Source organism: Centropristis striata, chromosome 19 (genome assembly GCF_030273125.1).
Source record: "Centropristis striata isolate RG_2023a ecotype Rhode Island chromosome 19, C.striata_1.0, whole genome shotgun sequence".
NCBI classification, from domain to species: domain Eukaryota; kingdom Metazoa; phylum Chordata; class Actinopteri; order Perciformes; family Serranidae; genus Centropristis; species Centropristis striata.
In genome coordinates, this window is record NC_081535.1 from 17,491,126 (window position 1) to 17,512,843 (window position 21,718).

Consider the following 21,718-nt stretch of genomic DNA (forward strand, 5'->3'; position numbering starts at 1 on the left):
ATTGGAGAGAGAATCCTGTTTATGTTTGTGCCAACTTATTTATTATTTATTGGAAGCTCTGCGACCTATCCACAGATGGACCACATCATACACTACTGGAAGCTCCCAGCTGTGGCCTATACAGCCTACTACACAGGAAACGCCCCCAGTGACCAGCCATCAGTGGTCATTCCAGCAGCAGCAGCCGCAAAAGCAGCAGGTATTCCTCTCTTGTCTTTTCAACTCAGCCCCCTTGTGTTTCTCTCCACAGTGGCAGGGAAACGGTGGGTGGGCCTTCAGTGCCTCAAGATTTCTGGACACCTGCAAGAGAGCACTAAAATGTGTGAGTATAGCTTTTTTTCACTTCTATCCCCATGTCTGCACAGTACAATGAAGAGTGGCAACGGGGGGAAGTTCACCTGTATGTCTACACCCTTCCTTCGGGTTATTGAGTGGACTTTTCTCAATTCTATATTTAGACAAAAGTGCAATAGTAAAGGAAAACAATGATGTGTAGGAATAACATATTTAAACAGTATCAAACAAGACTAAATTTGTGTTGTGCTGTGCACTTACAGGAAATGATTGCAGCATTTGACTTCTTCTTCCTTTTAATAAGAAATTGCAACCACAAGGAGCATTACCGCAAACATTTGACTGCGATTGTTGCTGGCTTGTTTGCTCAATTGACAACTCTATTAACCTCCTGAGACTCAAGTTTTAGTTTGGTAAGTATTGTTAGTTTCTCCTAAATATTTAGGATTAGTAGGACATGATAAGTACAAAAACTAAGCATTATTAAAAACAAAGCATTATTAAAACCAAAGTATTATTAAAAACTAAGCGTTATTTTACTGTAGAACACAATTAATTCACCAGTGTGTAAATCTGTTTATTTCCATACATTTACAGCCTCTCTTTGAAAGAACGATAGCAAAATCTATTCGTTGTCAAATGAGAACTTCCTGATTAGCAGTAGTAGCTTGTTGCTATTGCTAAAAATAGTCAAATTTGTACTGAATCTCAAACTACAAACATTATTAAGCACAAATAAACAAGTTTTAACCATAAAATCTGATCAGGTTTTGTACCTGGTCCACTTTTTTCTGGGGATAAGCTGTTGATTGACTTTACCAAGATGCTGCCATCTGATTTTTTCACTCATTGATGTATTTTCTAGAGTGTGTACTGCTGAGGACAACATGTCATAGTTAAGCAGAATGAAGTATAAGGTCCAGCAAACCTAAAATGTAATGTCCACATATGAGGACGCAGGTTCTCAGGAGGTTAAAGCTGAACATGGTTTTACTTTTACTTGAATTATATATAGGTAAATATTTATATAAACATAATTATGACCAATATAAAATTCAAGCATATGACAAATATGCTGCTTTAATCAGTGAATCAACAGAAAAATGTATTCGCTGGAAAATTTGCAGGATAAGCATTACAACCCTGATTTGAAGAAAGCCGTGTGAAACGTAGTAGAAAATGTACTGCCCTTGTATAGTTTTCATTTGAATGTATGTAAAGAAGGATTAAATGATTATTACATTCTGTTTTATTTACATTTAAAGACAATGTCCCGATTTAAATCCCAAAGACTTCATGACATGTTATGAACATTACAACATTATCAACAAAAACATATAATAATAAACAATAATAAAAGGAAAAATGGTGCCAATTTAATATTTTTTAAATGAGAAATGTTGTTCAAATATATGTCTACCCATATTTGTTTACCCAAAACACATTTGTTGTTCTAGTACATTTGTACTATCTGCCCTCATACATATAAACAGTAAATTGCTAATTAAATGTGTAGGTGGTAACTGTTCACATGAATGTGGAAAAAAAAAAGCTAATAATGGTGACAATCACATCCATGGGGGTGGCATTTTTACTTCTACCTTTTTCCCTGGATATTTTTCTTATTTCCTATTTTGTTAACGGAACACTATCATATTAAAACATGCAAACATCTCATATCTGATGATGTACGTGTTTTTTTTAAAGGGCAGGCAAGAAAAATCAAAATGTACACCTGCGTCTGGAATGGTCTCTTCCACTATTCTGCAAGCCTCCCCTGAATGAGTCATCCAGCCGGCTCCTCATTGGATAAGACCATGCCATCCCAAGGGATTGCCTTGCAGAGGCAGAAAGGCCTTGCTTCCATTCACAGAAACATTGGTATGCCAGCCTGCTATTTCATTCACATAAAAGACTAAATATTGCATGCTTTTTGTCCTCTGCTCTTATCCTCCTTTGTCTTTTTGCCTCCTCTTTTGATTTGCGAGGGCTTGCCTTTTCTTCCCTGCTTTTGTGTTTGCCTTTTTTTTCTGAGGAGAGAAAGCAGACGTGCTGTCTTTTTTTTTTTTTTTTCTATATTTGCCAGGCAGGAAAGAGAGATGTTGGGAGGGACTGCAGTGCGAAATCTGCAGCAGAGTGCGAGCGGAAGCTGCTTATGAATGAGTGTCAGTCTTTCGGCTTTGCTAGATGCTCCTGAGGACATTTTACATGAATGGTGTCTGGCTGTGTGCTTTCCGCTACCGGGAAGACAAAGATGCTTCATTGCTGCTGCTTTTAAGGAGACTCATGGGCTTTTTCTGTTTATCCTTTTGGTTGTTTCATTGACTCATCTGCCTGAGAAACATGTCGTTCATAATGTTTTTTGAGTTGTGTCATTCATGTAATTCAACTTGGACCAATTGCTTGGTATTTTAGACAAGCTGTGAGATTGTATCTGCCTGCTTGTTGCGAACTGTCTTTTTTATTCCTTTGTTGCAGAATACTGACAGAGAATTTGTGCTGCACATTGGACAAATGATCTAAAAACAGTTTAATGTGGGGAAAAAATGTTATTATTTTTGCATTTATGCTTGATTATTAATATTTTGTGCAGAAACAAGAAGTGTATTTAGTAGTCGTAGGTTTTTCAGAGTACATAACTAAAAACCAGGAGTGATGTCTGCCCATATTCTGCAGCTATTATAAATTAACATGGACAATATATTAATGATGTTGCGTATTTCCGGTCATGCTAAAATTTTACTGTATTGTTGCTTTTAGTGACTTACTGTGCAGACGTTTCTTAGAAAAAATACAACTTCATGAAACATTTAAATAGAGATATTTATTCTTGAATCAAAGTATTTTTGTTAGAATAGATTTTGGCAGGATTTAGGCTGTCAATTAAATGGATGCTAGTTTTCATTACTTATTTATTTATTATCTTTGTGATTAGTTTATAGTGGTAATCATCCATTTATCACAACTTTTAGCAGTTCATCCATTTAGTAAGATATTCATTGTGTAGGACATTAATTTATTCAACATATTATGAATAATTATGTTAAATAATCAAGCTACCTCTCATTCTTCATTTCCTTTTCTCAGAAAAACAAATAAGAAGGAAAGAATTACAGAGAATAAATATCAGACTAGGGAATTTAAAAATTGATTGGTTCTAGTGTGCTGTAAGTGGGAGGTTTTTTTTTCTCCCTCCGACAGGAAGTGATTTGCAGTGTTCAGCAAGCCTTTTGTTGAGAAGGTTTTCTCAGATCAGTGAGTCATGCTTTAGCTCTGAGCCGGCAGGCAGGCAGGCAGGCAGGCAGCAGTCAGTAGAGAGTATTTGCTCTTCCCTCGCAGTATCCGTGATCATCGACAACATAGACCTTTCTCTGTTTTCTTACTTTTTGGATTTTTGAGGCTAGAAATCAGCAGCAGCAGCAGCATCATCGCTGGAAACCAAACAAGCTGCACCACAACACTGGCAGGCTTTTAGAGACCTTTTTCCTCTCCATCCTCTTCTTCCTCTGCCTCAATGCTGTGTTTCCATGGATTGTCTCTGTATATTTCCCTCTGACGGATTGGATTGCAGCTCTGGATTTTTCTGAGAGCAGATTGGACTTTGGCGACAGCAGCAGCAACAGCAGCAGCTCAACACAACCACCACTGTAACCTCAATAGAGAAAATTACAGTCAGGTGGCCTGTGATTGCTAAAAGGCGTTTGCTGCCTGTACCGCTGCTGCTATGTTACAGGAGAGGGTAATCAGCACGGCTCAGCCACGTCTGCCAGCACACTTGTGAAAGAGGCAGGCTGTGCGTGTCGGTTGGTGGAGAGAGGGGAGAGAGCAAGAGAGAGAAGGGTATGCTTCACCGTACCAAATACAACCGCTTCAGGAATGAGTCAGTAACATCCGTCGATGAGCTTCTCCACGGCCTGTCCATGAACCCCAAGGTCTCGGCCACCCCCCAGTCTGCAGCCGAGACAACTTACACACCCCCGACTGAGGTCCAGACCTCCACCACCACCACTGCTTCCAGCACCCCCACCAGCCACGGCTCCGACCACCTGGAAGATGGAGGCACCACCCTCTGCACCCTCATCAACAAGGTGTCCAGCCTGAAATTCAGCAACTCAGGCAGCTTGCTGGGCATCAAGGGTCTGCCCTCAGCTGTCAAGGACCTGGCTGTGTCTAAGCTGCAGGGGGGTGGGGGATCGGGCTCAGGCAGCTCCAGTGGCCCGAGCCCCAGTGCGGCAACAGCAGCGGCGGCAGCAGCCTCTGGTGTGGGCGGCTCTCTGTGCAGCTCGGCCTCCCATTCAACCCCCTGCTCGCAGCTGGAGCCGGCCGTCAGCATGAGCAAGAAGAGCAGGCTGGACGAGCTCCAGCCCGGCGGAGAGGACTGGAATCCTGGTGGAGGTGGTGGACTGGTGAGCAAGCCCTCCAGAGGGTGGCTACACTCGAGTGAGAAGATCTCTGGTCCAGGAGTGACATACATTGTAAAGGTTGGTGGACTCGCTGTCTCAGTTTCTCATTTCTGTTTTCATTCTTTGCCCATTCTCTCTTTTCTTTCAATGACTCAAGCTCAGCTACCTGCAAGGGGGGCGATAAAGGAGAGATAATGTAGTTTCATTGGCACATCACAACATGCCCTTGAGTGGGTGGATGTAGGTTGGCTACAGCAGAAGGCTGAGTGAAGGAGCAGCGACCAGAAAATAGGCATTGAATTATTCAGGAAATAGAGAAGGTGAACATTGGGGAAAAGTAGAAGAAAAAACCTGCAATGTGAATTTTTTTTTAGCAATTATCAGCATTATTTTGAGCATGCTGTAAACATTTCAATTCATATGGTTAGGCTTGAGTATGTGGAGCCACAGCGTTATGCTTTTGTAACCATGGTGACATGTTATTTCTGTACATTGTGCATCTCTATGGCTGTTTTAGCTCGCAGATAGTGAAATGGTGGAATAGGAAGAAAAAAAACGACATACAGTGCATGTTTGTGTCATCGCATCCGTACCTCATGTTAATGTTGTTCAGCCATCATACATCATTTAAAGGGGCACAAGTTGGCGCACAACTACAAGAGCTGTGAATGTCATCATGCCGGCAATGAGTCACTAGCATGAGGAGTGATGATGCTGAGCCCTGGCTCTTCAAGGTGTAAAGTGAATGGAAAAATGGAGCAAACCATTTTCATTGAAACGAGAACGCAGCAGGAAAGTGTCCATTTGCCTTTTATTTATGCAGCACATTAAACAAATGGGTAAAATCTAGATTTCGGGGGCTAAATGAGCACACTGAAGAGGTGTAGTGTGTTATATTCCAAATCAAGTTACACTGCATGATTGCCATCATATGACACCTACTACAACTTAGCTGAACAAAGCCTACAGTATCTGTGACCAGCGTGACATTCCATTAACTGCATTAAGGATGCGAGCGCTTATTTGTCCAGTCAATGCTGCTGAAAGCATCCACACTGTGAGAGGGGAAATGGGTCCGGTCCGCGCTCCCCCACCCTCTGCTTTTCCTGTGGTTTGAGGTCCTGTGTGTATTGAGTTCAACGTGGTGTTATGCTCACAGCACTTTTAATTAACGTCATGTGGTCACTCCTCACGCATCATGCACCATTACTCTAAAGGGACATTGATTGACAGTGACACTGTTTACACTAGCACTTTTAGCCCATGGTAGCTACGTGTTTCTGCAAAAGAAAAGAGGAACAACAAAAAGCTAAAAACCACAACAATAAAGCTCCATAGAACTGAGGGGAACTGGCTGATATGGGCAATACTTCTTTAAAGGCTCATCACCACAAGTGACCCCTAAAAAAACTGTTGTTATTAAAAAATATTGATTATAGCTGCAGTTATCCCCATCCTTTTTGCACTGCTTAGTATGTAATTAGTTACTGCTCTTACCTGTTCATCATCTTTATTTAGAACAAATGTAACATTTATCAGTACTTAATTCATCAACCCAATTAAAGCTGGGTAGGCAGTTTTCTGGAAAAAGGGAAAAAATTTAAAAAAGCCAGAATTTGAAATTACAGCCCTTCTGCAGCTTCCCCCTCTCTGTCCTAAGCCCCTCCCACCAGATAGGCATGCTTTATTACAGTAACCTACATGAGTGCTGGTCATTCATTTCAGTCATCCCAGTTGTGATTATGATCTTGATGTTGTTTGATAGCAGCAATTACTGCCTTGTTTATTTTGCAAACTGTATCGCCCTTTGAGATGAGGTACTATGATTCAAGGCTCTAGCTAGCTACATGGAAACCTAAATTAGCTGCAACCGTGACCCTTCGGCTACAGTTGGCAGAAGGCTATTAGCTAAATGCTTCGCCAATATTGACACGTTTAAGTTTGTTTATTGTCAGACTCTCTTTTAGACTCTTATTTTGATAAGTTGGGTTGCTTTGCAGTGTAGGTGCAGTGCTTTTTCTGCAGGCTTTTACCATCTGAAGGGACGCGCATCTGCATTTGTAGAACAGCCAAAAGGAACGCTCTCACCAAAATGACCTGTCATAGGCCAAAGTCTCCCATCCTGGGCTAGATTTTCTGAAGCCAGAAAACAGAGCTAATGCCCAATGATGCAAAAAAACAAGAACTGCCTGACCCAGCTTTAATTGAGCCTATTTATTGAACAAGTGCTTTATCCTCTTGACCTGACACATCCTGTCTAGACTGGACAGAACTGACTGGAAGTATCTAAAGTAATAACTGTACACATTAGCACCTGAGTGCAATGGAAATTAACTTATGACTCAATGTGTCATGTCTTTGTTATAAAGCCAGTCGTGTGCTTGCATCTGTAGTTTTGTCAGCGAATGTTAAAGAATCTGTGATCACTTAGAAGTTGTGTTATTCACTGGGATCGTTGATGGGCTCTTCAGTGCTGGCCTCCCATTGATTTTCATAATTAATTTGAGGTTGAGTTTTACTGTGTGAACCATTTACTTGTTTGCTGTGCAGCATGAGAGAACAACATCTTCACGTTGTGCTCAGAATAGGTCTCTACCAATTTTAGAACTGTTTGATATATTTTTGGCCCTGCTGAATCGTGCACTTCAAAGTCACTGTATCTGAAAATAGATAGCATTAAAACGTCATGTTGACAAAATGTTTTTTATTTGCTGCTGCTTGCAAAATGCTCACTGGAGAGAAAGGGGCCTCATAATATTAAAGTTATGATTCTAATAACTAAGTTCATTCTAAAAAAGGAGTGGAAATATAAACATTAGTGTGTCTGGATGCCTGCTGTGTTTACAGCCAGATTATGAATGTGATTCCGATAACAATAGGGACTCGTCAGCACAAAATGTTCTCAGTCCGTGTAATATTAATCAGAGGAGGTGTTGTAATGTGAGTAGGTGGCTGGTACTGAAGATTGTTTTATAGGATGGTAAGACTACAGTCACATTATGTGGCATAGTAACACACTGCTGCAGTTTCCAAATCACTTTTTTTATTTTTTATTCCAAGATTGCAACAACTCGTGTCAGAGTTTGGCTTTGTGAAATCCTGCTGGATGTTTCTGATTTGAACTGAAATAGTGGAAAACAACAATATATATTAGCTGATGTAACGCAGGTTTAGGTGTGCTTTCAAGTCTTGACTTACATGTGCACAGTTTTTAATAACTTGCTTGTTGTTTTTGTCATATCACTGTGTTTGTCACTGGACAGTCAGGTATTCCAAAATGCAGTAGTGGAAGAAGTATTCAGATCCTTCATTCAAGTAAATATACTAATACCACTCTGTGATATGTAATACTCCACTTAAAGTCAAAGTTCGGCATTATCAGACTTACTGGAGTAAAAGTATGTTTTATCTGCTGTATATGTTTAATGTTTTGCTAATTTCACTCTATAGTAATGCAACCAATTCTATAAGAGCATTGTATGATTGTAATGTTGCTGTCCTGTGGGGACCATTTTGTGGGAGAATTTTGCCAACACATAAAGGAACATTTCATCCAAGTTATCAGAAAGATTTAAATAATTTTTTTTTGTTTTCACTGGACTGCAAGGGTATGAAAATGTTTAATCTTAAAAGTAAGTAAAGCTGTAAGATAAATCTAGTGGAGTATAAACTACATTTGTTTATAGGGAAAGACACATTACAGTTTTTTTTCAAATTGTAATCAAACACATTTATCCTTTAAGTTTTTCTTATCGAAATGCATGATGTGTATCTTTGATAAGTTAAATTCATTTTGTTCCTCCATAAAATACTCTTGTAGTTGATTGATTTTAAGCATTATCAGTCTTCCATCAGTCGATGGATCTGTTGATTAGCATGAAACTCTTGCCATTTTCAGACGTATCGCACATTTGGACATGCATGTGTGTTGACTGTCCATGTTTACCAGGATTGGAATCAGCATCTGTTTCAAAATATTACATTATATGTTTTAGGGATTTTGTAAACCTGAGGATTGCAATTATTCATAATACATTTTGGATTAGAAACAAATCAGGTGTGTTTTTCTGTGCACAATGATGTACTTATCATGAATGTAAGACGTTTTTTTTTTTTTTTTTTTCATTCCAGTATCTGGGCTGTATAGAAGTCCTTCGGTCGATGAGATCACTGGATTTCACCACAAGATCACAAATTACGAGGTACGTCCATACTTGGTATTCTGATTTTTCATGATTCATTAGATTTCCTTTAAAGCAATTCCCAGTAAACCAATTATTCCACCAACTGGTTTATTGTTTAAACCAACAAACAACATGCACAAGATTTGTGTTTATTTGTATATGTATTTTAGCAGTAATAGCAGTCACTTATATGTCAGCCATTATTAACAGTTCTCAAAAAGAATACACATAAAAATGAAAAACATTAAGATAATACATTTGAAATAAAAACATTAAATAAATTATATGATCTATATATGATCTATTATCTTTGTTCACAACCTCTGAAACACACTTTCATTCACACACTTTCACCATAAGCTACAATGCAAGCTTAGCTAGCTTGTTAATGATATGCCAATGTAAGTTTGCATGAATAAATGTTATGATTGGTGACTCAAAGTTACTGTGACTAATTTAGTGATGATGGCAATAAATGCTGAACTTTTAAAATGCACAAATCTACAGAGAGATGCATTTTTGTACTTCTGGACCAGGCCTGAGAGAGTGACAGTAATGACTCTATAACTTGTCCAGGCAAAACAAGTAGGAGAAAACGTGGCGACAAGTCCAACGAAAAGAAGAACAGCAGAGAACTGAAAGAATCTGAATGGCATTGCTAATAAAACTTTATGAACTGTATTATCAGTTTAAATTGATCTGTGAAAAACACATTTTAACACAGGATAGGATTTTGATATGATATGTATTTGGAGCACATTTAGGGTGCCTGTTATCACAATTTGTTTGCATGGAATTTTGTGTGACTCCATGTGTATCTTTGAAATCATTGACCAATGTGCAGTGAGGCAAAGGCCAGCAGTGAATCGGTTTGTGTCATGTCCACTTTTATGCTTGACTTCCTGAAGTTAGCTTGGAAGGCCACACAGCATTGGTCTCTCTCTCTCTCTCTCTCTCTCTCTCTCTCCCCCCCCCCCCCCCCTTACTGTGTGTATGTGTGTTTCTGTTTCCCTCTAATAAAGAGAGAGAGAGACAAACAGAGAGAAATCTTATGTCTCACGCTTTAGCTATTATTAGAGTTTGCCTTTTCTAAAGAACCTACTGCTCTGCATGTTTTATCCACGTAGAAAGGATGAAAAATGAACGTTTCTGTTTTGTTATGAAACCAATATTACTTTGTCTCTTTGTCTCAAAGGGGAATTTGACTTTGCTGCATCAAAGCAGCTCTATCTTTAGCCATTATTTAATCCACGTATTGTTGTCTTTTACATGAAAATGACAGCACGGCGATGGCCGCGGCAGATAAAGCGGTTCACTTCACATCTTAAAGACAGTTTTAGATTTCACTGTGATGTGTAGTGCTGTATACCAGATATAGCATGGTTAAGAGGTGCAGTGCATTTGTAATATTCCCTACGGCGCCATATAAAACACTCTGCACTGCATATTGAATCTTGACTCAGGTCTCTTGTGGCCGAGGTGATTTCATTTTATGTGTAGCAACCTGTAGTGTTCAGACATAATGTAAATGCATTTTTTTTGGTTTACTGTATTAATTCACTTATTTTTTTGTCTTTTCTCTCACTTATTTATCAGTCATTCATATTTTATCCTCTATATGTTTATAGACAAAAAAATTAAAACATATTGAAAATAAAACACACTTGATAATAACTGTACAAATAAGATAGAAACTAAGATGAAAATAGAATTCATAGAATGCCTAAGATAAATAAAAAAAATATTTAAAAATATCTTTCTACCTAAGTATCTCTGAGTAAATAAATAAACACAATTAATGAACCAGTAGTTATATTAAATAAAGGGAACCATGAAATACAGGAAGTTAAAATAAGAACAATGAAGTCAAGCATGTAAAATCTGAATAAAATATACATTTGTATTAACAGTGTTTATTGTGCATCTAGCCAACATTTAATTTAATTTATTTTCTTATTTATTTATTTTTTACATAATATTCCATACTTATTTCTATTGTTCTTATCATTTGTCTTTGTTTACATATCGTCATTTCCCTAAAATAATGGCCCATGTCATTTTCTTTGACAAAAATGATAATGAAATGAAAATCCCCAGGAAAAAAAACGGAAAAAATGACTTTGGCCATTATTTAAAAGGGTATCGATATATTTCTAGAACGGAAGCAACAGAAATGTAACCCAATCTCCACTCAGGGATCAATAGTTTTTCTGATTTTGATTCTGAAATACAGGCTCAACATAATGCCAAAATAACTGATTCTTTGGCTGTCTGTGGTCACCATCTTCGTTTCACCCTCCTCTCGCCCTCCCTCTAGGGAAGCCATCAGCCTGGTGTGTGAGGCTGTTCCAGGGACCAAAGGAGCTCTGCGGAAGAGAAAGGTACATGGATGGACAGAGAGGGGAAGGGGGGAAGGGAGATGGAGTGATCATTTGAGAAGTGATGCCCACACCGAGAGAGCTGAGAAAATGAATGTTGGTGAAAGGTATAGTGGAGAGAAAAAGAGGAAACGGCATTAGATATTCATTTACCCTTCCACGTTCTATATATAGCATCGCCTCTGTAAGTTCTCTCATCCTTCCTTCATGTAAAAAGAGAGGGAAAACGGAGACAGATAAAGAGAGGAAGAAATGATGAGAGAGAGAGAGAGGGAGAGAGATATAGAGAAAGATTGTACTTGGAGAAGAGAGAGAGAGAGAGAGAGAGAGAGAGAGAGAGAGGCTAAGGAGAGAGATGAAGAGGTATGGGACTGTATGTGCGTGGGCGTAGCTCCAGCCCACGATGCATTGCACACCGCGCACAGTGCTTAGTGACTCATGTAGTGCACAATATCTGTGATCAGGAGGCTGAGCTAGTGTGTGTGTGCGTGTGTGCTCATGTGCATGTGTGTGTGTGTGTGTGTGAGCGTCTGTCTTCCGCGTGCATGCATGTACATGGTGTGTGTCCACAGTGTGTGAGGAGACTGTGTCTTAATGTGGGGTGTGAAATGAAGCATTACTCTGCTCTCTAGAGCTTGTTCAAATGTCAGGGAAGAGTATATAACACAAAATCAGAGCTGACTAGATTCCCTCTCAGAATAGATGTAGGATATAAGATAATGTTATTTTGGCTGGGTAACAAATACACCGTACTGACATCAGCTTCATACTGGGAATTTTGAATGGGTCTTGGCTCTGATTTTATCCGGCCTATTTGCCTCATCAAAATCACTCACTGCAGAATTAAGTAGCCAAGTAAAAAATCCACCTACTAGTGCCTTTAAAGCTCAATCATTAACACGTCACATGTCATTCATTTAATCTGTACAAGAAACGAAATGTAAAAGGCATGCACAGAGCCATTTTCTCTGTAGAAGTAGAGAACAGTATACACCAAACATTGTATTTGTGCTGTAATTATTTTTAGCAATTTATTCACTTATCAACATAACTGTCACTTACCTCCAAGTCTAAATTACTGTCCAACTCTCGATGTAATGATACAGACTTCTCATCATCTTAGCTTTGACAACTGATCTCTTGTGTTTTTACAAACTTTCCTGCAAGCCACAACTTCTGAGAGGGTGTTTGGCCTTTTCATATTAGGCCAGGGCCACAACGTCAAGCATAAACCTAGCTTAGGTTCTTGTTTTAGATTAGGCTATGTTCCTGACTGTTTCTTGGTTCAGGGTCAGTGGACATCCCAATAAATCACTGTGCCTGGAAAAGACAGAGTTCATATAACTTGTCCATTAGTGAGCTTAAGAGGTGCTGATACTGATTTTGTTTCATTTGAGCAGAGCCAGGCTAACTTTTCACCTCCGTATCCAGTCTTTATGCTAAGCTAAGCTAAGGTAAGCAGCTCTGTCTGCTAACACGGCTGCTAACAGGGCTGCTGAATGTAGCTTCATATTTACCATAAAGACATGTGAGAGGTATCAATCTTCTCATCTTATTTTTCAGCAGGAAAGCTAAGAAGCTTTTTATTTCCAAAAAATGCAGTATTATTCCTTAAAGTTTTGCTGTCTTAATTGGTAAAATGAGACTCAGTTGCTGTAATTTGTTTTGTGTGTTTGTCTGTGTCTTCCTCTGATCCTCTCAGCCACCATCCAAAGCTCTGTCCAGTATCCTGGGGAAGAGCAACCTACAGTTTGCTGGCATGTCCATCAACTTAAATATCTCCACCAGTAGCCTCAACCTGATGACCCCTGACTGCAAACAGGTCAGTGTGCAACATTTGTAAACAATTACAGGGTTCTATGAGGCACACACATGTGATCATTGTATGATTGTTTTAGAGAGGTCTACACAAACCTCATTACACTGGGTAAGAAAAAGAGATGCATAAAAAGATCCACTGAAGAAGACAACTGGATACGCTTGAAAGCTCAGTTACTAATAGCTAAGTAAGCAGAACTTTTACCCGTAAAACAGTATGTGAAAAAGATGAAAAAAGTGCTCAAAGGACATTTGTTTCCAAATTTAGCTTGATGCGATGGAGGGGAAATTATTTTTAGCCGTTGCTGAAGTGACAAGACTTTTTATAATAGAATTCAGGATGTTTGTTTAAGGAGGTTTATTTAATAAAAGAGCAGTTAAAGGAAGAAGACAAGTAAGACATACAGATGTTGCTTGAATAACCAGAGGGGGTTGGCAACTTGACTTTCCCTATGCACGTCACTATATTTAGTTATATTTAGTTAGTTATATGGGTAATAAAATTGGTTTCTTAGTGGTGGCAGTGGTTAGTGGTCACAGAGTGCAATGCTGTCCAACCTCATGTTCTCCTTGATGCTGCCAGCAGATGGTGCCAAATTAAAAATAATAATATAAAAAATAACCCTACACATAGTAACTAAAAATGACAAAATAACATTTCTGATGTCTTGAGTAATACTTCCTCTGTTCACAATGCAGAGAAGGTTTCAGAAAAGCTGTTTACAATGTACCAAAACAGACTCAATCAATCTCTTGCCTCTGGTTTTAATTAACCAAATTCTGATATGCATGTTAAAGTATATGTGTGTGTAGAATGTAAGTACAATGATCATATGTGCATTTGTATCCATCTGTGTGTATAAAGAGACATTTATTAACTTGTATATACTGCATATATTTTTCTCCTGACAGATCATAGCCAACCATCACATGCAGTCCATCTCCTTTGCATCAGGTGGAGACCCTGTAAGTAACACAGTTGCTTTTATCAGATTAACAATTGGCATCTGTGATAATGTAATCCTTGTGCATCATTAGACATCTTAGCTCTTTTTTTCAATCATTGTGGGTGTGTTTATGCATATGGCAAGGTAGCTTTTTTTGTTTTTATTTTTTATAGATAACCAGAAAATAAAGGTTGTGCTATGAAGCTATTGTGGTATTTTATACTTGGATATTATTACAACAGTTGTTATTGTTTTTTTGCTTTTAGGACACAACAGATTATGTTGCCTATGTAGCAAAGGACCCTGTGAACAGAAGAGGTAGGTGTTCATTCCTTTAATACTCTAGTAGTTCCTCATATCTTACATGCAGCATGCCCATTGAAATGAGTCCCTCTGATCCTCTTCAGCGTGTCACATCCTGGAGTGCTCTGACGGGCTGGCCCAGGACGTCATCAGCACCATCGGCCAGGCCTTTGACCTTCGCTTCCAGGCGTACCTGCAGTGTCCCTCAAGCAAAATGTCCTCCACACATGACAGGTGAGGTGCTCATGAAACACTCACAAATGTGCATATTCACAAACACACACACACACACACACACACACACACACACACACACAAAGGTGGCATTGAGTTTCATGATTAAACCATGTTTGCAGGGTATTAAACATGGAGGAGTTACCATGGACGGAGGAAGAGGAGGAGTCAGCAGAACACCCTTACTATAACAACATCCCCGGCAAGATGCCACCCCCCGGAGGCTTCATCGACACCCGGCTGACCAATCAAAATGCAGCGTCAGATGGATGCCAGGTACAATTAGTTTATGTGGATAAATGTCTAATACAATTAACATGGTATGCATAGGTTTCATGTATGTGGGGTGGGGTTTTGTAAAGAGGTTAAAATGTAGAATATGCATTGTTTCTTTTATATGCTTTCTCAATAAAAAAAAAAAGGAACTTCAGCAGAATAACTTTTGTCAATTACATAATTTAATGTTTGGGCTTTTATGGTCTACTAACTGATAACTGTGTGTCTCTTTGTCATCAGATGGGCCCAGGTTCAGTAGATCAGACATATTACCAAGGACGGCACTGTGGAGAAAACTGGGGAGATGAAAGAAAGCCCATATTCATACAGCAGGGTAAGAAAGTCATGCTTCCCACTAACCTAACCCTTGTGCCTCACTAGGGATAATTTAAATTTTCTCTTTAAAAAAAAAGGGGTAAGGGTATAAACTTGTTGTCGTTTCCCCCAGAAAACTTCCTAACAGAAAATAATTTGATTGAATCTGTTGTTGTTTTTTCCTAAAAATAAAAAAAAACATCAGCAGCATTATGTTAATAAACTTTTAAAGGGTTAACATTCTGGGAATGAAAGATGCTTGGTAGTTATTAGGTTAAAATATTTAACTCTAACTATATAATATTTTTATGGTAATTCTTCTATGTTTTCCTCCTTTTATGTACATGAGAGCATTTATTTTTAAATGAGGCACAAGGGTTGAGTATTATAAGACATCATTTTGCATCCTTTCATGAATTAAACACTGGCTTTGAATGTCTCCGCTGTAGGATCATTTGATATAAGCAGTCTGCCCGAGAGTAAATGTCAGGCACCAAAAACAGGAGAGATGCCCGCGTATGTGAACACTCAGCAGATTGACGCCCAGGTGCTCGCAGCACTCCAGGCAGAGGCGGAAAATGTGACAAAGGGCATGGCAGCTGCAGCCAAAGAGAGCCCACAGAAGGACCTGTTTGACATGAGTAAGTCCTGGCTGGTCTGTACTGAAGTTTCTGTTGGTCATGTGATTTGAATAATGGCCTTATTATTTCCTTGCTTTCAGAAACACATTGTAATGACTTTGTAATCAGAGTTCTTAATTATAGAGGTTTTCCATCTTTTTGTTTCTCAGTGACTTCAGCATGGCATTATAATAACACCATATCTGTGTGGAGACAATAGGAGGAGTGTTAATGTCGGAGTACAGCTTTATTCATTCCTCCTTTCAACTTCCACCTTAGCTTTGCTATTATTATACATGAAAGATCAGTTACCTAAAGATGTGTGATACTATGTATGAGGAATCCATGACACAAATTACCTGTGAGCAGTGACCTATAACATTGAAAAGTGAACTGTGAAGTCTGAGTGCAGGTGTTATCTTCAAACACTGGAGCTCTTTAACCGTTAACAGTCACATTTGACTTTGTTCCTTCATTAACTAACTGCAGCACTCGAATGACAGAATGTTATGATTTAATCACATTGTATTCAGATCAACCAAAATTTGGTTAAGTATTTATTTAATTAGCTTCTTAAAGTACAAGTACAACTATTATTTCTAATATAGATTATGTGCATAAATGCCATGGGGGAAAAACAGCTAAAATTAATTAACTAAATAAAATAAGTAAGTGACATAATCATAAAATTTGAAAAGAAAAGCATTTCCTGTGTTTCATATCGTGCTTCTGCTTCTGTTTAAATAATTTGGATTATTTTTGATTACTTTTCGATTAAAATGACTGTATAAGTAATTAATTGCAGGACTGTATGGTAGGTTAATGTATAATGAAGATAATGCAATTGGCCTGTACTAGTAAGCTATTAAAGTCAGGTTTGCACCATTAAAGTAGAAAAAAAGAAAATTTGTGAATTATATTTATGATTTATCTAGAAAAAGTTCAAAAACAAGCAATATGATAACAATAAATACAAAATTACAAGATAAAGTATGGAGCTACTCTGCATAGAGACTCATTGGTTATTTCTGTTTGGTGTCTCATATAAAAAACTTTCTGTGTTTTAAACAACTCGTTGGTTCTTCATGTGCAAATTATATATGTTCTACCTCCTTACATGTCCTGTTTGCACCCATTTCCTCTCCCCGTCCAAATGATATGACATACAATGGAAGTATATAGGTTTATTATGTACCCACATCAATTGAGATGGAAAAAAAGCCCCAATTAACCTGGTCTACTCTATGTATACAGCAGATTTTTGTAAGTGATAAAAATGGCATGTGCACCTTTTTCAGTGAAGTGGTCAACAAAAGTAAAATCAGTTCAGTTATATTCTTTAAATGCACCCACATATTTTTCTGTATCCTCTGGAGAATGGCAGGTTATTTAAAGAAAATCTTGATATTGTTTTAGGAAGAGAAAGAGAAACACAGTGTACTCTTACTAAAACACAAGTAGATCTATCATCATCTTCTGTTCTGTTTCTGATGAGTCCTTCCTTCTAGAACTTGTATGCTACAATGTCCTTTCTTTCTTAAATGCCATTTTATTTCATGGTGTTTCCGCACCACTGCTGTGTTTTTGCTTGCTTTGCTATAAGATGTTTGTGTGGAGCACAACACTGTTAAAAATATGTAAAGCAAAGGGGCATCAGCATTTAGATTTGATAGGAAAGGCAAAGAGTCAAGATTCTTTAAAAATTGCATTATTGGATTTATGTTTATGTCTACCAGTGCAATATATTGTTTTCCTAGTTTTTGATTGCATTAAGTGCTGTTTACCAAAATGTTCTGAGAATAACATATTTTAATGTTTTAAAAATTTCATTGTTTACATCCATGTTTACTTGCTTGCAGTCTGCTTCTTCCTGGGGCCCACACACATTTGCCAAAGCAAATGAAACATGAGCTCACAGATTCTCACAGATTCTCACAGGCATTAAAACTTGTAAACAAATGTCCTTCCTCTCTTAATTTATCCTCTTGGCACTGCCCTCACCTATACCAGAGCCCTTTGAGGACGCCATTCAGTCACAGTCCCATCCGCCGCCCCAGTCCCAGGCCTCCAGCCTTCATAAGGCAGCGTCGGTGGACAACTCGAGTCCTCTTCTAGTGCGCTCGGTGGCCTTCCGGGCACAGGAGGAGCTGGAGGGCCAGACGTGGTACCATGGCAAAATGAGCCGCCGTGACGCTGAAAAACTGCTGAAAGAAGACGGGGACTTCCTGGTTCGTAAGAGCACTACCAACCCAGGGTCCTACGTACTGACGGGCATGCACAATGGACTTGCGAAACACCTCCTGCTGGTGGACCCTGAGGGCACGGTAAGATTTAAAAACCTGTCGAGGTAGATGTTGTACATTAATATTATTTGTGAAAGTGTAAGTGAGTGTTAGGGCTGTACTGAATATTCATTATGTTAACATTTAAATTATAAATTAACATATGAATGCTGTTAAGCTTTTTTTTTTTTTCGCATGTCCGTTCAGTGTGTTTCAACCCAGTATTTTCTGTGTAGTTGCAGATAAAGATTAGGCTACACTTATATGATTAGTATCATACAATTTATAGAACTGGATTCCAGTGTGTAGGGTTATGACTTAGTATGTAGTGTTTTTGTTAAAAAACATACAATTTTAAAATACTTAAAATGCTAAAAAAAAAAAAGGTCTAATTATAGTTTGTTGATAAATTTAGTAGTATAGTTTGTTAAAAAAATACAGAAAAACACCATATTATGGGATGTACAAAAGCTGAAAAAAAGTCATACTATAGTATGTTACTATCTTATATGTATGAGATAAACTAAGGAAAGAAAATTCACCTTGCCTTTCAGGGCTTCTGTAGTCTGTCGTTTTTTCTGTAAAAAAGAAAAAGAAAAGGTCAAATTTAAAATGCCTAAAAATGCTCAAAATATCCAACGGTATAATCTGCCATACTTCCTGCTGCTTGGAGACTTCACCAGGAGACAGACCTCCATTTAGCCACTGTAGCAACTTGAATTCAGCCAGTACAAACCCCAGCTCCAGGGGTCTGATCCCTGGGGTCTAAGGGTTTTTGATTTTTTTTTTTTAGAGTGATGGCATCATAAAATATTATATACATTCAAAGCTTCATTCAGAGACCTTTATAAAAGTCTTGAGTGTGAAAAAAATGACATTCAGTACAGCCCTAGTGAGTAAGAATGCATAAAGTAAAGTAAAATAAACAGACATTTAACATGCATTTCTTTTTTTAAAGGTACGGACAAAAGATCATATATTTGACAGCATTAGCCATCTTATTGGCCATCATCGTGACAACAATCTGCCGATTGTTTCAGCTGGGAGTGAACTGTGTCTCCTACAGCCTGTTGGAAGGAAACAGTGATGCTTGCAATGCCTGGTGGGAAAAAGGAAGCTCTGAACAGTCTCTCCTACCATCCTGAAACTTGAAGATGAAACATGACGAGAAGATGCTTGAAGGCTCTATGCGCTGACTGTGTTTTTTTGGAAATTGACCCGTGGTTATTTTACTGGAGGCACTGAAAGACGCAAGATTTGTTTAAGATAAAAAAATATTTATAGAACTGTTATTATTTTGTTGTGACGACTGAAATGCTATATTTTTGAGAAGACATAGGTGCATTTGGACATAATATCTTGATTTGGTGTTTTAAAAGATTTAAAAAAAAGAGACAATTGTTCTTGTAGTTTAGATGAAGTGCAAATCGAACCTCAAAGAGGTGATTACAAGAGTATTTTAGAATAAAAAACCTGAAATTTTAGTTTTGTCTGTCAAGCACAACCACATTTCTACAGGAACTGTTGGCTAAGAGGTCGAGGAAACAAAAACAGTTTGGACAACAAATGCTGTTTATAATGAATTACTTTAGGAAAAATGTCCTTTAATCTCACCAATAGCGTGACAGCTCACTCAATTAGTCACTATATGAAATCTGCTTTTATCTGGGATTAGAACTGAATGTGTTTTGCTTTGCAGTAGTCACAAAGTGTCGGGGTGCAAACAGACATCCTTCATAGTGCTGTCAATGGCTTTAAAGATAAACTTTTTTTATGAAGTATTTTCTTGTGTCACTGCAGTCGCATGACTTAAAATCAACTGTTCTTGTGGACATTGTTCGTAGACCTTGATACCCCTTTATTTGAAAGAGGTGCTTGTGTATGCTGACACTGTAAAAAAAAAATATTTATGCTTTTCAACCAGTGATTATTTCTTAATTGGTTTTCTCTGGATTCTTCTTTTAGGTGTATAGTCAATGATTAGTTTTGGGGCTTTAGTCATGCAATTGATATTCTCACATTCTTAATTAGCATTTTTCGGCTTTTTTCGTGAACTTTTAAAAGTTAGTGTTATATTATTTGAATGACCACAAATGAATAGCACAATCAGAAAGTTAGATCAGTTAGATCATCTGTGTCAGTTGTACCAAGACGAATTACCAATGTGTCGAGACGTAATTTACACTTTTGACTTAAAAGACGGAATTAGACAAACACTCACTCAATACAGATTGTTTAGCTCACCTTCACTTATTGATGTTAAATGAAAAGATTTTATTTCTCAGTGTGTGGATATTTAATGGCAAGGCTTCTGTTCTGCCACTAGATGTCATCACAGAAATGCTTGTTTCCCCCTGTTAGTCCTCACTTCAGTTTCTTGTGTTATTAGTAGCAAAGGATGCTGGCTGTGTATTACTTTACAGTACAGGGGAAACCATTGTTGCTTGACAAGTCAGAGTTCATTTGCATTTTGCAGTCCACTGTACACAATCATTCCTCAGAACAGTTCCCTGTATTTAGTGTTATACAGACTGTTTTTGTAGAGTGGGAATCAAACATTTGAAACGGCTATTAGAAATAGTACACAGTTCTAGCAACAGACTTTTAAAAATGCTCTCATCCTTACTATTGTCAGTACTCTGATGGATACCAAATGAATGGGGCATTGTATTTTATATGCACTGGACCACTTCAATTGAACCAAAATCAGCATGTGTTCAATGAGTTTGACAAGACAGATGCAATGTAATATAACGTGCCTGTATTTTGCTGCAAGAGGGAGTGTACAGTACATGCATCTCACGCATATTTTAGCAAAGAGCAGTATTGGGATTGTTATAAAATACATTCACCACCTTTTTTGGTTTAAGACAATAAGACTTTCTTTGCTTCCTTGTGTCCCTTTTAGCAGAGCGATGTGAGGAACGGCATTTTGACATTTTTGAGAGAAAGAGAGAAAAGGGCACAAGGAATCATTGGGTGTTTGTTTGTTTTATTACAGTGATCCACCATTAACTTTTTTATGGAATTGTAATGCATTCACTTGAGAAAAAAATATTTCCCCTGTTTTTCATAATTAATTAAATAATTATCTCTATAATGTGTTAGATAGTTATGTCACTAGTTCCGAATTTCTGCAAATTCTTCAAAATTCTGCGGTTTTTGTGAATGAATTAGATAATTATCAGATTTTTCTTTTATTTATTAAATAAATCTGTGTTTTTCTGGATGAATGAGAGGTTTATCTCATAAAATCAGAAATACAGAGCACAATTTCTAAGCAAAAATCTGGATATTGTTTTTCGTATTTAATGTTTTTTTTAATTAATTCAATTAAATGCTGTTTGAAAAAAAGAGAGAATTTCTTACCCTTAGAAATTTTCTCTGAATAATCATATTTTCACTAAAACAAGGCAAATATTTAATTTCTCATTTTCACATGAATTCATTATGCTTCCATAAATTTTAGTAATTCTTTGTGACATAATTTCATCAAATCTAATATCTTGGGAGAAGGAATAATGTGCAAAATTAGGTAAAGAATTCTTTTGAGAATTATTTCTGAAGAGCAAATTACTAGAATCACCTGGGCAAATTGGCATACATATATATATATATTTAGCAGGAACAACTTTATACTTGAATCTCTCTGATTACATGAAGA

General features: G+C 37.8%; 1 protein-coding gene across 1 annotated transcript; it reads left to right on the plus strand.

Annotated features, from left to right (window-relative positions):
• The first annotated feature begins 297 nt into the window (after positions 1 to 297).
• Positions 298 to 21,327, plus strand: shc3 (SHC (Src homology 2 domain containing) transforming protein 3). The gene is made up of 14 exons (XM_059357946.1): positions 298 to 322; positions 558 to 707; positions 2,002 to 4,775; positions 8,829 to 8,899; positions 11,199 to 11,262; positions 12,962 to 13,081; positions 13,990 to 14,043; positions 14,291 to 14,342; positions 14,432 to 14,561; positions 14,684 to 14,837; positions 15,078 to 15,171; positions 15,602 to 15,793; positions 17,783 to 18,096; positions 19,013 to 21,327. The coding sequence occupies exons 3-14, from the start codon at positions 4,137 to 4,139 to the stop codon at positions 19,139 to 19,141; spliced, it is 2,013 nt and encodes a 670-aa protein (XP_059213929.1). The 5' UTR covers positions 298 to 322; positions 558 to 707; positions 2,002 to 4,136; the 3' UTR covers positions 19,142 to 21,327.
• Positions 21,328 to 21,718: the final 391 nt, after the last annotated feature.

Coding starts and splice junctions, on each gene's coding strand:
- shc3 (XM_059357946.1), top strand. CDS start 4,137: ATGCTTCACCGTACCAAATACAACCGCTTCAGGAATGAGTCAGTAACA. Junction 4,776..8,828: donor GAGTGACATACATTGTAAAG/GTTGGTGGACTC, acceptor TTTTCATTCCAG/TATCTGGGCTGTATAGAAGT. Junction 14,343..14,431: donor GGACCCTGTGAACAGAAGAG/GTAGGTGTTCAT, acceptor GATCCTCTTCAG/CGTGTCACATCCTGGAGTGC.